Source organism: Ostrea edulis, chromosome 4 (assembly GCF_947568905.1).
Source record: "Ostrea edulis chromosome 4, xbOstEdul1.1, whole genome shotgun sequence".
In the NCBI taxonomy this organism is placed as follows: Eukaryota; Metazoa; Mollusca; class Bivalvia; order Ostreida; family Ostreidae; genus Ostrea; species Ostrea edulis.
The window spans coordinates 1,766,185-1,780,148 of NC_079167.1; the positions used below are offsets into that span (position 1 = coordinate 1,766,185).

Below are 13,964 nucleotides of genomic sequence, written 5' to 3' on the forward strand. Positions count from 1 at the left end.
TACAACAATGACATTAAGTCCACATGAAATCAAACCATGAAGATATTATATTCTACATAAGTCAGAGCATCATACAATACTAAGAATATGATTCAAAATATTAACACATGTATATAAACTATTATTTATGACATTGAGACTGATTACATATGTTTGATGCTATTTCAGTTGGATTCCAACTTGTGCCAAAGTGTTCCTGGAGAAGAATGAGTTGTGGCAAGACCTTGTCCCTCCTGGTGCTGATGACTCAACTGAACTGGTGGAGGAATTCTTTGCTTGTGTGGCAGCCCTTATGTCCATTCAGCTCCGTAGTATGGTTATCAACTCTCTTGCAGATTTCCTTGCATTTTTTGCAATCCACAAGGTCAGTCTGACATGCTGATTCAAATGATCTTAAAATATAATTTCTTATGATCACATTTGTTGATGTTAGCAAGCAGAAAATAGAATACTGCCTGTACTTAGAGAGATAATTTTACGGTTCAGTGCAATAGAAAATTTCTATCTTACAACTGAAAATGAATTGTAAAAATTTTCTTTACAGTTGTATATGACAAAATGTGTTTGTATTGTTAGGAGGGTAATGAATTTGGAGATGTGTTTGATGAGCTACAGTATGTGCAGACTCAGGTTATGATCATCAAATTGAGGGTAGAGGAACCCAAAATTGTATTTGACCCACCCTTTAGAGAGATTAGGGACATCATCCTGAGATGCTTCTCTGAGATCATTGCCAGTGGAGAGGGCCTCACAAGGGTAAGTATAAAACTCAGTATTAACTGTCTTCTCTCTATCGAAGATGTGAAGTATTTCAGAGGATTTAAAGCAAATGTGCCATCATCATAGCTTCTTCCTAAAATTACTGTTTTTGGCCATCTTCTTTTTTTCAGGTGGAATGTGAACTGTTCCCAGACATGAGGTCTGCTACTCCAAAACTTCTTCTCCGTAGTGTCAAAATAGATGAGAGTCTGGTGACAGATTATGTAGACAAAGCGATGGAAATCTTCAAACACAACACAGTGGGACCTCAAAAGTATGTGTCACATGTATTATCATGGAACATGTACTACTGTACAGATTCTGTAACAAGTACTTTGATGTTCCTTATTTGATACAGATGAAGTAAATGGTTTTTGAAATTTTTAAGGTACCTCAACACATACAAGAAATATTCAGATCTGCTGAACAACAATGCAGACCAAGATGTATCTGCCTTCTTAAGGGAAACCCACTCCATTGAAGCTTTCAAAAAGGTAATATAAACTTCTGTTGATTTTAGAATATGAAACATAAAAAGTAGATACATGGTGTCAAGGTATTTTTAAAGTTCCAGGTCTATTATTTGAGAGTCTCTCATTTCTTACTTGCAGTTTGTTTTATTTCTGTTTATAGAAAATCAACAGTTTCCAAGACTTGAAGGATGAGATTTCACTGTTGAGGATCACTGTGCCCCTAAGCATGTTCTGTCTGGACTGCCAGAACCTCAACCAGGACTTGTGTGCACGTTCCCAGAGACTCAAAGAGAGGCTCATTATATATGAGGTGGATGAAAACAGAGAATTGAACAGAGGGTAAATTCATGTTGTTAATAATCAGTATATATTTCATAATAATTTTGTTCAATTATATACAACCATAGGATTTTTTAAGTTTTAAGATTTATTTTCATACTGAATAAAAAGGCAAAGTTAACAAACAGTGACCAATCTCATAAAGAGCATAAAATTAAGAGTAAGGCAAACAAGGATCCCTTGACATAACAGAGGTGGGATCAGGTGCCTAGGAGTAAGGACCCCATGACATAACAGGTGGGATCAGGTACCTTGGAGTAAGGATCCCATGGCATAACAGAGGTGGGATCAGGTACCTAGGAGTAAGGATCCCATGACATAACAGAGGTGGGATCAGGTGCCTAGGAGTAAGGATCCCAAGACATAACAGGTGGGATCAGGTACCTTGGAGTAAGGATCCCATGGCATAACAGAGGTGGGATCAGGTACCTAGGAGTAAGGATCCCATGACATAACAGAGGTGGGATCAGGTACCTAGGAGTAAGGATCCCATGACATAACAGGTGGGATCAGGTACCTAGGAGTAAGGATCCCCTGTCGACTGGTCACACCCGCCGTAAGCCCTATAAAGTCGTATCATTTAACAGTCCTCAAATTTACAACATGTTATACAAACACATTAGCATTACACTTACACAGTGGGCATCAGGGGGTTTCTCATTCCAATACCATGTACAACTTAATTCTTTATCTATCCTTAACACTAGCCAGGGGGTGATTCCAAGGCAACCTAAATTCAAAGACATGGGCTAAATCCACGAGACAAGAACACCAAAACACTCATGCTCAAGGCTGATCCTGGTGGGTGAACTAAAAGGCCCGGGGTTGATCCTAGCAGGTGACATGACAACTATTGCTCTGGGCTGATCCTAAGAGCAGTGCCCAAAGCTGATCCCAGCAGATAATCATACAAATTGATGCTCTGGGCTGATCCCAAGAGCAAGAACAGCAGTGACTGGGGTAAATTCCCACAATTGACAAAGCCAGCAGTACTCCATGTTGATCATAGAATTGCATATCAGTCCCTATATTTCATATTATGTAGCAAATACATCTATACACTGTATATAGTAAATATACAGTCATTATGCACTTATGTAATTGTACCTGTAATTAAAAGTAATGTAGGGGCAAATTTCCTCAGAATTAAAACATGAGTAGCCCCAAAGAGAGGCAGGGATGAGGATGGAGAGTGGGTAACTGGCAAAACAATTGTGTCTAATGAAGACTGTACCAATGTCTGACTCCACATCTAGCCGTCAATGTATCTGGCTATTCTCATGTGGTTGGTCAATTGATTATAGACAAAAACCTTCATAACACACATGTAGTCTAATTTTACATAACACACATGTAGTCTAATTTTACATAACACACATGTAGTCTAATTTTACATAACACACATGTATAGTCTAATTTTACATAACACACATGTAATCTAATTTTACATAACACACATGTAGTCTAATTTTACATAACACACATGTAGTCTAATTTTACATAACACAGATGTAGTCTAATTTTACATAACACACATGTAGTCTAATTTTACATAACACACATGTAGTCTAATTTTACATAACACACATGAGAGCAGAGTGTAGACTTTATGTGGAAAAATCTCCTTTTTTCAACTGTGCTCTTCAAATGGAGGGATTTGTCAGGGAGTTTTAGATTTTATTCAGATTAATTCAGCACGGAAATTTAATCAGTGCAAAATGCAATGGCAAAGCTGTTTTGCACTATTGCTTTTGCATGATTATAACATGAAAATGAAAAACTATATTCTTTGTCACTAGCATTTGTCGTCGCTATGATGAAATGGCAGAAAAAGTCAGTGATGTACCAGACACAACGGAGGAGATAGTGGGGTTACAAGAATACCTCAAAACAGTGAGTAAGATTTTAAAAAAAAACCAGTCTAAAAATGATTGTCACCAGCAGCATTGGTACCTGGGTACTTTATCTCATCATTTTGCATTCGGTAGATACAGGGCAGGGTCATAATATTCTGCAGATGTATTTTTGCAGTTTAGTCCATGAGGTTGTAATGCCATAGATATGCATTTGTTAGAAATGATTATTTTTGATTTAGGGAATTATTATCTTATCATTTATAATTGAACTTAAGTCCACTGATAGTCAAGTGTGCAGATTTTCTAAGACTACAAACTTTGCAGAAATTTGTTCCATGCAGAAAAAAGTATGCCTACAGTTTTTACTTGTTAGAATTATAATTTTTGCAGTCCTCTGATGTTACGGTTTACAAACTGAAAGATGAAATTGAAGATGCAGCCAGTCGTCTAATGTTCCTCTTGGACTATGCCATCTTCCCATGTAAGGACAAAATTTTGTTCATTTTTTACAAATACTGTAGAAGTGGTATTTATAGCGAGACATAGATTTTGCAATTTTTCCATAAATTATGGGTATATATTTTAGCGAGAGCTACTTTTAGCGATTTTATAATTTCCATAGAAGAAAGGTAATGCCTCCAATATGGAGTAAATTGTTAGCAATATTGAATTTTAGCGACCTCATCACTCTTGCTAACAATGCCAAAATTAAATCCTCACTAAAAATTCTGCTTATACGGTAATCTTTTAGTTTTATTCGGTCACCTGAGTCAAGTGACCTATTCCTATTGGTCTGTGTACGTCATCCATTAACAATTGAACTTTTTTAACTCCTTGATAACTACCATTTCAGTTCTTTTCAATTTTCGCATGAAGTGTCCTTGAGATAAGGGGGACATAAATTGAAAATTTCAGGACTCCTGCACCCCTGGGGCCATAGGGGCAGGGCAAAAACTGCCAAAAATTTACCAGTTTTCAAAAAGTTTCTCTACAAGGCACACATCTGTAAGAAAAACTAAATGCATAGTTATGTAGAGCATTGTAAATTTCATGATCCCTGGGGTAAAGGGTTTGACTCCAGGGCAGGGCCAAATTTGGCATATAGTGTTTATGTGTAAAACATCTTTAATGCTATTGATACTCAACTAAAACTAATGGATATTTAGAAGGAGCAGGTAGCTCTTTACCAAAACTGAAAATGACATGATCCCAAGGTCTGTACTTTTTATTCCAAGGTCAAAATTATCATAGTAATTATTGTCTGTGTCATTTGAAAAACTTGTTTAATTTTGCTGATACAGTATAACAACTAAATGTATATAATTATTTAGGAAAAGCAGAAAGGGATGTACCAATATTGTGAAAATCATAACCCAACGGTTCTGACTCTAGGATGGGTCCAAAATAGTCATATAATGTTATTATAACATATATCATATCTTGTAAAGGCTTTCATAGGTATGAGTACTTTCAGGGGCATTTGTGTTTTAAGAACACATCTTGTTTGATACTGCTGCTGAATAGCAGGTATGCTGAACAGGAAGTTTATTATAAAATTATCATAGATTTTGCAGTCCTTGGGGCTAGTGATACTTTTAACAATACTGAAGTGATCAATAAGGCCTTTGGTCCTTTTGTTGACAACATAATTATGAAACCTCAAAAATTGGAAAAGTTGATTTATTTCCTGACTTTGATTACAGCTGAAGATATAAAACTGAACAGTACTGTATTCCACTGGCCGGACCACATCAAAACAGTGTTTGAACTTTCCACTTCCCGTATCGCTAACCGTCGCGATCACATTGAGGAGGATCTAAGGAAGAGAACATTGGCATTTGAGGAGAAACTCAATGAGTACATGAAAGAAGTGGAATCCTTCAAGAAGAAAGAGGTAACTTAACATTTTGAAGATTTTACCATGCATTTAGCAGATTTCTGGAGCAACTTTCCATGTTCATAATATGTGAACTAAACCAAAAATGGTGGTTAAACATGTTTCTGATGCCATAATTTCGTTTTTGTCAATTTTATCAAATTAAGTTTAACAGCTGAGTGGATTGGGATTCTTGCAATATATATAGACACACACACACACACATGCATATATAATGACCAATATGGAATTCCATGTTGTGTGTGTTATTTATCCTATTTGTTTGACCTCTGTTGAGTTTTGTTGGTTTTTAATGATATATATATATATATATATATATATATATATATATATATATATATATAATTTTCTTTTTACAATCTGCATCAATATCTGAAGTTTTAAAAGTGACATTTTTATGAAAAAGTTTGATTTTTTTTTTTTATCAGTTCTTGAGTGAGGAAGTTATGAGAAATAACACAGAACAACTGGCCACCATCACTGAGAACCTTGAGCGATCTCGAGAAGAGCTTGAACAAATCAACAAAGAGGAACAGTTACTGGAATGGGAGCTGAGTGTCTTCCCTAACCTGCAGACCATGTTTACTCTCAAAGAACCATATGAGAGACTGTGGAACACAGCGTACCAATTCCAGCAGAAACACGAGCAGTGGTTGAATGGTAAACACAGCTTAGACTACTTGTATAGCCTATTTTTCAATGCATGTTATCGTACTTGATTGAAGAGTTTTGATTTGTTAGTTATGATTTATAAACTTTCAGATTAAAAAAAAAGCTAGGTACAAAGAGACCAAGAAACGATATTTTTTTCCTAGATCGTAGAGAGTAGTAACAAACAGAAATGTTTCAGGTTTGAAATATTTAGGTAAGTCTAGATTAAAACACTATACCTTTTGTTTTAGGTCCATTCCAGAACTTGAATTCTGAGGAGATTGAAAATGATGTAGGAGATATGTGGAGAACTATGTACAAACTGACCAAGCAGTTCAATGACCAGGCTGGACCTAGGCGTGTGGCCGACACAGTCAAAAACAAGGTGGACAAATTCAAGCAGCACCTGCCCATCCTTAACACAATCTGTAATCCTGGTATCAGGGACAGGCATTGGGAGATGGTAAGAATTTAAAGATGATACACGAATTTGATTGGAAATAACTGTACAATATATACTTTCTTTCTTTTTTGAATTTCCTTCTTTATAAACTGTCTTACTGTTATGCCCTCTGGGCCCAAAATTGGAATAAACTTATCTTATCTTATCTTATACATCAGTTCATTTTAGCAAAAATGTTCACATTAAAGTGAAATTTGAAATTAATTGTAATATTGACAAGTTTAAAAACCAGCATGCTTTGTTGAAAAAACACAAATATGCTAAACTCATTTGCTTTGTTATTTTACAGATGAGTAACATTGTTGGAACAGACATCAAGCCACAGGGAGAGACTTCACTGAACAACATGCTAGAGTTTGGTTTGGCTAAGCACCTGGCAAGGTAAGTTGGAACGACATCAGTGGGAAATGTTTTAAGCCCATCTTCATAGTTTACATGTAATCTAAAACAGAAGTTTGAAAGATTCTGGTGATGTTTTTGAGTGTGTATGTGGTGAAAACTTTGTTTTCTGTACAGATTGGAAGAGATTGGAGCAGCTGCCGCCAAGGAACACTCATTGGAGAAGGCCATGGAGAAGATGAAGTTTGAATGGAAAGACATGATGTTTGAGATGATTCCATATAGAGAAACTGTAAGCAAAATGTTTACAGGAATATTTCTCATTCTTATGTTGAATACAGGCTGTATTGTCTGTCCCATGTTATGACATGACCTTAAAGTTATAAATTGTGGTGTTGGAATGTTGGGTTGCAGAATTTTTCTATCTCATACATATTCATTGTACATCTCATACATATTCATTGTACACATGTTCTCTATAGAAAGGGAAACTCTCACTCCATTACCTCTTCAGTCTGCTATCAATGCTAACAAAAACTGTTGATGTTAAACACCAATGCAACTGTTGAATATTTGCTGGTTCAGAACCTTTGAAAGTATAAGCTTGCGAGTATAACCACTTTCCAGTGTATACAGTAAGTAATTATATGATGTATTTTTGAACTTGCAGGGAGTATCAATCCTGACAGCTCCAGATGACATTCAAGTACTGTTGGATGATCATATTGTAAAGGCCCAGACAATGAGAGGATCACCATTCATCAAACCATTTGAGCAAGAAATGAAGGAATGGGAGGAGAAACTAGTCTCCATGCAGGACATTTTGGATGAATGGCTCAAGGTAAGAAAGCATGAAATGCCAGGAATTTTTTGTAAATATCTGTTAAGATTATTTACATGTACAGATGACTTTCGATGGTTCAAACTTTGATCTTAGCACTGCATGGACCTTGCCTGGGAGAAGGCCATTGTTAACCATTAAGAAAATATGGTTTGACAACTTGGTAATTATAGCATTGACTCTTCACCAGATGTTCAAAGGCTTTAACCATCTGCTTAGCTAAAATCTCCAGATCTCCTTTTTTTCCTCATTTGGTGCAAAATGATATTGCTGAAGTGTGCACAACAAAACAGAATGCTATACAGAAATAATTGTCATTCAAAGTATTTAATACATTTTAATAATTTTTTCACTGCAACAGATAAAAATGAATAAGGATAGCTAGTTTCTTTATTAATATATCAGATGAAATAAAGTTCTGAGATTAAATTACCAGGGAAAATGAAATTAATCAGAATTTTTCTACATTTGCACATTGTATCCAGTTAGTGTAAAAGTAAAAAAAAAAAAAAGATCAGTCTAGATGTGCATTGTAAGTCTCAAAAACACGAATTCTCGACCTCTTAAAATGTCTTTATGGTTGTGTGGCCTTTGAGTTTTCTCAAGTCACTGTTAATCACTTTTATTTTGTGAGACTGTATCTTTTTAATCACAGTTTTATCCATGAGACATGAAATACAATTTGTTCAAAACTACAACATATACTGTAAAGGGCTTTCACTGCCTGCGGAGCTAAAATTTTGCAATTTTTATCGTTTGGTATTTCTTGATGGTTTAAATTTTGTGAATAATCCCCTTCCCACGTATGAACTCATACTCCCAAATACTTTGAACAGCAATTTGCGGTGGTTTTATTTTCGTGATCGTTAATATGATCGCGAATGTAGCAAAAATAAAACCCAAGTGAATATTCCCCCCTTTACAGTGTGTATGAACCTTATTAGGGTCCCACCTATAGGCAAGTGCTCAATGGCGATCAGCCTGTGTATCCCTCTGTCTTATCTGGATTTTCTCTGGCATTTCCTGCAGCATCTTCACAAGTCAAGGGTTATTGATTCGTTACCTCGTTAGTGCGAGGTAACGAATCAATAACCCTTGACTTGTGAAGATGTTCCTGCAGCTGTTCGAAAATTTATACATGAACTTATATCAATGGGTTACAGAGTAAGTCTGAGTTTCGGCATTTTTGACCTATTTTTGGAAAGAGTTATGGACCTTTAACTTAGCGAATTATGCCACAATGCAGGGCCTGTTTGTGATGTTTGCCATCTGGTTTTCATGTTAGAATAACCGTGTAAATCTATGTGAATATGAATATACAGAAGACGTAGTGATTTATTTTGTTTGTCTTCCAATCCCACAACCATAAATTATTGTACCTAACCATATACATATTTAAAGTGAAAATGCTCTGTAGCAAGGATTCAATGATTTATAATGCATGAATAGAGACTCCGACTCATTCATTGTCTAAATTTCTAGTGATTTTATATTTTGTACAGTGCCAGGCCACATGGTTGTACTTGGAGCCAATCTTTAGCTCTGAGGACATTTTGGCCCAGATGCCAGAGGAAGGCCGTAAGTTTGGCATTGTGGACAGTTACTGGCGTGACATCATGACAGAAGCTATCAAAGACACTCACTGTTTGGTAGCCACAGATCAGCCTAACATGCTGAGCCGATTCCGTGATGCCAATGTCCTGCTGGAGGAAATTCAAAAGGGACTCAATGCCTACTTGGAGAAGAAGCGTCTCTATTTCCCAAGGTTGGTCTGTTAGATTGATATGATTGTAAGATTATTTCACTGTGGTGCTCATTGAAATTTCAAGAAACATGTGAAATTAATGAACTTGCATCATTTCATCAGGTTTTTCTTCTTGTCCAATGACGAACTGTTGGAAATTTTGTCTGAGACTAAGGATCCAATGAGAGTACAGCCTCATCTGAAGAAATGTTTTGAGGGCATCAGCCGACTGGATTTCAATGATGCCCAAGAAATTCTTGGCATGGTGTCAGCTGAAAATGAAATTGTGCCTTTTAACACCAAAATTATACCAGCCAAAGCAAAGGTAAATGAAAATTTAGATTTATTAATATCTGAATTAGATAGATAGATGTTATAATTCTAAAACTGAGAACTGATTTTGTGTTTTTTATTTTTTGAAATCATTAATAATGCTTTCATTGTGATCTACCATCTTCAGGTTGTTGCATGAAATAATATATGATATAACAGTGATAAAAAAACCAAACAAAACTAAACCTAATCAGTATAGATTCTGAAAATGTAATGATTAAAGGTCTAACAAGTCTCATAGTGTGGTTGTTAAGCATTCTACACTTTGCATGTAACAGGGCATGGTGGAGAAGTGGCTGCTGCAGGTGGAGGATGTGATGATCAGCAGTCTTAGAAAGGTCATAATGGACTCCAACGCGGCATATTCCTCCACACCGCGAAACCGCTGGGTACTGGAGTGGCCTGGACAGGTTGTCATTTGTGCTAGCTCCATCTACTGGACTTCTGAGGTCACAGAAGCTATGAAGGAGAAAGATGGATTGGATGTATGCAGTATTCATGTTTAGATATGATAAATGTAGAGTGTTTTATGTACGAGATGGTAGAAAAATTACATTAAGGTTATTTAAAATCTTATCTGGTGCTTTGCAAGTTCATTGATTTTCTATGAAATGTTAAAGAATAATTTTTTTCTGATAATTTGTAGAAATACCTTCTAGTATGTAATGGTCAAATTGACCAGATTGTCCAGCTGGTGAGAGGAAAGTTAGAGTCGGGACACAGAGTGACTCTTGGAGCTCTGACTGTGATAGACGTACATGGTAAGAAGTGGTCATAGAGTACCATGGTTGACTTGTTATGTGTACATCTGACTGAGAGTTCTCATTAAAGATGACTAACATAATATCTACCACATGCATCTCCACTAAATTAATTAAAAACATTCAAAAACAGCTGAAGAAAGTAGAAAAATTCAGTTTCGTTGATTTACAGCACGTGACACCGTGAAGGAAATGGCAGCGGCCAAAGTCTCCAACCCGAATGAGTTCATGTGGCTGGCTCAGTTACGTTACTACTGGGAGAATGATGTCATTGTGCGCATGATTACCACAGACATCAAGTATGGTTACGAGTACCTGGGTAACTCAGGTCGTCTTGTCATCACACCTCTCACTGACAGGTGTTACAGGTAAGTTCCTTTAATCAGAACAGTTTCATGTCATTTGATGCTGGATATTCTGATAATCAGTTTATTCTGATAAAGTTGATATGCATTATAAATGTGTGCAAACTTGTATGTTTTCATTTCATTGTATTTAGCAAAAATCATTGCAACCCTCTTTGTGCTGCAGTTGGATTATAATTGTGACTGTGCCATTGTAATGTGATACTGCTTGTATTTACATTCTATATATGTTATGATGATATTGAATTAAAGACATGTAATATGTTTTTCCCTGAAATAAACAACTCCGTTACTGCCTTTCTAAAACCAATATTGTGACAAATGAATAACATTGTTTATAGATACCTAATGCAATCAGGATAAAATTTGTCTAGCTTTGAAAAAGAAACTTGAAATTGTGGATAAGTTTTTGTGGGGATGTAAATTTGGGGGTAAGGGTGATTTAAGAAAATCCATACACTGATTCCACTGTAACACATTAAAGGTTAAACAATAGCTTTTTCACCAAGGTCCCCTTTAATTAATATAAATTACATAATGAGCAATATGTTAGATAAGCAATATGATAAAGGATAAATTCAGGGTAACAAAAGAAAAGACCTATAGGGGAGAACAACTTTCAGGAAATAAGTCGCCTTTGTTATACTGTATAAACTTTCATTTTGTTGTTGTTGTTGCTATATACTGGTACATGTTGAAATTTTTCAAAAGTATTTATACATGTACACTGATAATGCATGAAAAGTGGACAATTGATTACTTGTAGAACAAGCACCTTCTAGTCAGTAAGATTGAATTGGTTTCTTGTAACATTTATTGGCAATTATTTCTTTCAAAGCAAGTAGTGAAATATTCTAATCTTTATTTACATTATAAAAAAAGCTATTTGACTTGATTCCTCGTGTTTTGGGTACGTTATAAGACAATTATTGGAGACTGGTGATTTTGGTATTCAGGATTTGAATGTTCATTATTCATGTGAGATAGTGCAAACCCATGATATGTGTTAGAAGTTTTTCATCTGACAGTGCATTTGTAAAATAAAGATTCATATTGTAAGTATAAAAACCCTGAAGTGCTTTATTGTTGTTAATAATTGAGTAATAATTAATCTTAATTTACAATATCATAGTTTTCAGGTATGTATCTCTCAAAATAATTTACATTGTGTCTTACATTATTTAATGGATGGAAATTTTATTCAGAACACTGATGGGTGCCCTGAAGCTGAATCTTGGCGGTGCTCCAGAAGGACCAGCAGGAACCGGGAAAACGGAAACTTGTAAAGACTTGGCCAAAGCTATGGCTAAACAGGTCAGTGTTATAACGGGATCACAATCAACTGACCATTCAGACCATGTAATCTTGCAAATATTTTACTGTAATTAAAAGAAGACTGTAAAATGACATATTTTTGTGGTTAAGAAGACCTCGTATGTTCATGAGGTTCTTGATTTATGGTAGCTCACACTCTTCTTCTTGGAGGATTTGAATTCTTGGACTCATACCACAAAATGTGAATTTACAATAAATTAGAAACTGTTCTGTATCAAACTGATTCTCTTTACAGGGTGTGGTATTCATTATCATATTGACTCTCTTTGCAGTGTGTGGTATTCATTATCATATTGACTCTCTTTACAGTGTGTGGTATTCAACTGCTCTGATGGTCTGGATTACAAAGCCATGGGTAAATTCTTCAAAGGTCTGGCCCAGGCTGGTGCATGGGCTTGCTTTGATGAGTTTAACAGAATTGAGCTTGAAGTGCTGTCCGTTGTGGCCCAGCAGATTGCCAGTATCCAGCAGGCTGTGGCAGCACACCTGAAGCGTTTCATGTTTGAGGGGACAGAACTCTCCCTTGATCCAACATGTACCATGTTCATTACCATGAACCCAGGTTATGCAGGACGACAGGAGCTGCCAGATAATCTCAAGGTCTGTCATGGATTGCTGTTATATAGAGAAATATGTTTAACTTTTATACATCAACTCTTTCCAATTGTATGATCTATTGAACAATGCAATTCCCAACAACTCTCCAGTTTATAAACTCTGATCTATTGAACAATGCAATTCCCAACAACTCTCCAGTTTATAAACTCTGATCTATTGAACAATGCAATTCCCAACAACTCTCCAGTTTATAAACTCTGATCTATTGAACAATGCAATTCCCAACAACTCTCCAGTTTATAAACTCTGATCTATTGGATCAGGATTTATCTATCGGCTGATTGGCATTTTTCATTAGTGCCACTTGAGACTCCTCCATTAACCTGCAGCGTAGTACATGATTCTACAATTTTGAATTATGACATCATTTGAGTATTGCTTCCCTCAACATAGAAGAGACCTGAAAAAATGATGTTGTGTGACAAAAAGATTAAAGATTGGGTCCTCTGACATCAGCTGTGTTGTTTGACTCCCAAATGGATCTGTTGCCCTCCACCTTGAGCTTTGGAAAATAGATCCCTTTGTGGGTGAGGCAAAACAGCGTTTTGTCTTTGAACCCTCTCAATAGCTGTATACTGCCACTGTAATTCAGTCACAATTTATTCTTGTCAATGTCAAATGGTACTTATAATGCTCCACCATAACTAGTAGAGATCTACTCAAATTTTACAAATGCAATATCATGTGGATATAAAGCTTTAAATGAAGAAGCAACCATGTATGTTTCTATATATAGGTGTTGTTCAGAACTGTTGCTATGATGGTCCCAGACTACGGGATGATTGGAGAAATCTCCCTGTATTCCATGGGTTTCATTGATGCCAGAAGGTTGGTACCAAGATATCTGCAAAGTAAATATAGAAAATTCAAAGTTGAAATGTTGAGATTTTTGTTTCCTCATTATAGTGTTTGTGCACTTATTATCAAGTTTTTTATGAAAATTACATGAGTAAACTATATCTTTCTAGTTTGGCCAATAAGATTGTAGCTGTGTACAAACTGTGCTCTGAGCAGTTATCCTCCCAGCATCACTATGACTACGGTATGAGAGCTGTTAAATCTGTGCTGACAGCTGCTGGAAATCTCAAGCTGAAACAGCCAGATGAAGATGAATCTGTCCTCCTCCTGAAAGCCATCATGGATGTTAATCTACCCAAGTTCTTGGCTCAGGTGATTTGCTCTATTTTAGT

At 36.0% G+C, this 13,964-nt stretch overlaps 1 protein-coding gene across 5 annotated transcripts in view; it reads left to right on the forward strand.

The window, feature by feature from the left end:
- The window catches only part of LOC125670482 (dynein axonemal heavy chain 3-like), a 63,465-nt gene that overhangs the window by 4,870 nt on the left and 44,631 nt on the right, over nucleotides 1–13,964 (forward strand). For all 5 annotated transcript variants that reach the window (XM_056161581.1, XM_056161582.1, XM_056161584.1 and 2 more), the window contains exons 10-31: nucleotides 169–364; nucleotides 577–756; nucleotides 891–1,033; nucleotides 1,148–1,253; nucleotides 1,393–1,571; nucleotides 3,371–3,464; nucleotides 3,818–3,908; nucleotides 5,131–5,321; nucleotides 5,753–5,984; nucleotides 6,227–6,438; nucleotides 6,728–6,819; nucleotides 6,955–7,069; nucleotides 7,448–7,618; nucleotides 9,121–9,383; nucleotides 9,486–9,687; nucleotides 9,974–10,180; nucleotides 10,342–10,456; nucleotides 10,629–10,824; nucleotides 12,027–12,135; nucleotides 12,466–12,756; nucleotides 13,511–13,602; nucleotides 13,743–13,944. In XM_056161581.1, the coding sequence (XP_056017556.1) occupies nucleotides 169–364; nucleotides 577–756; nucleotides 891–1,033; nucleotides 1,148–1,253; nucleotides 1,393–1,571; nucleotides 3,371–3,464; nucleotides 3,818–3,908; nucleotides 5,131–5,321; nucleotides 5,753–5,984; nucleotides 6,227–6,438; nucleotides 6,728–6,819; nucleotides 6,955–7,069; nucleotides 7,448–7,618; nucleotides 9,121–9,383; nucleotides 9,486–9,687; nucleotides 9,974–10,180; nucleotides 10,342–10,456; nucleotides 10,629–10,824; nucleotides 12,027–12,135; nucleotides 12,466–12,756; nucleotides 13,511–13,602; nucleotides 13,743–13,944 (3,679 nt within the window). The remainder of the gene's footprint in view (nucleotides 1–168; nucleotides 365–576; nucleotides 757–890; nucleotides 1,034–1,147; nucleotides 1,254–1,392; nucleotides 1,572–3,370; nucleotides 3,465–3,817; nucleotides 3,909–5,130; nucleotides 5,322–5,752; nucleotides 5,985–6,226; nucleotides 6,439–6,727; nucleotides 6,820–6,954; nucleotides 7,070–7,447; nucleotides 7,619–9,120; nucleotides 9,384–9,485; nucleotides 9,688–9,973; nucleotides 10,181–10,341; nucleotides 10,457–10,628; nucleotides 10,825–12,026; nucleotides 12,136–12,465; nucleotides 12,757–13,510; nucleotides 13,603–13,742; nucleotides 13,945–13,964) is intronic.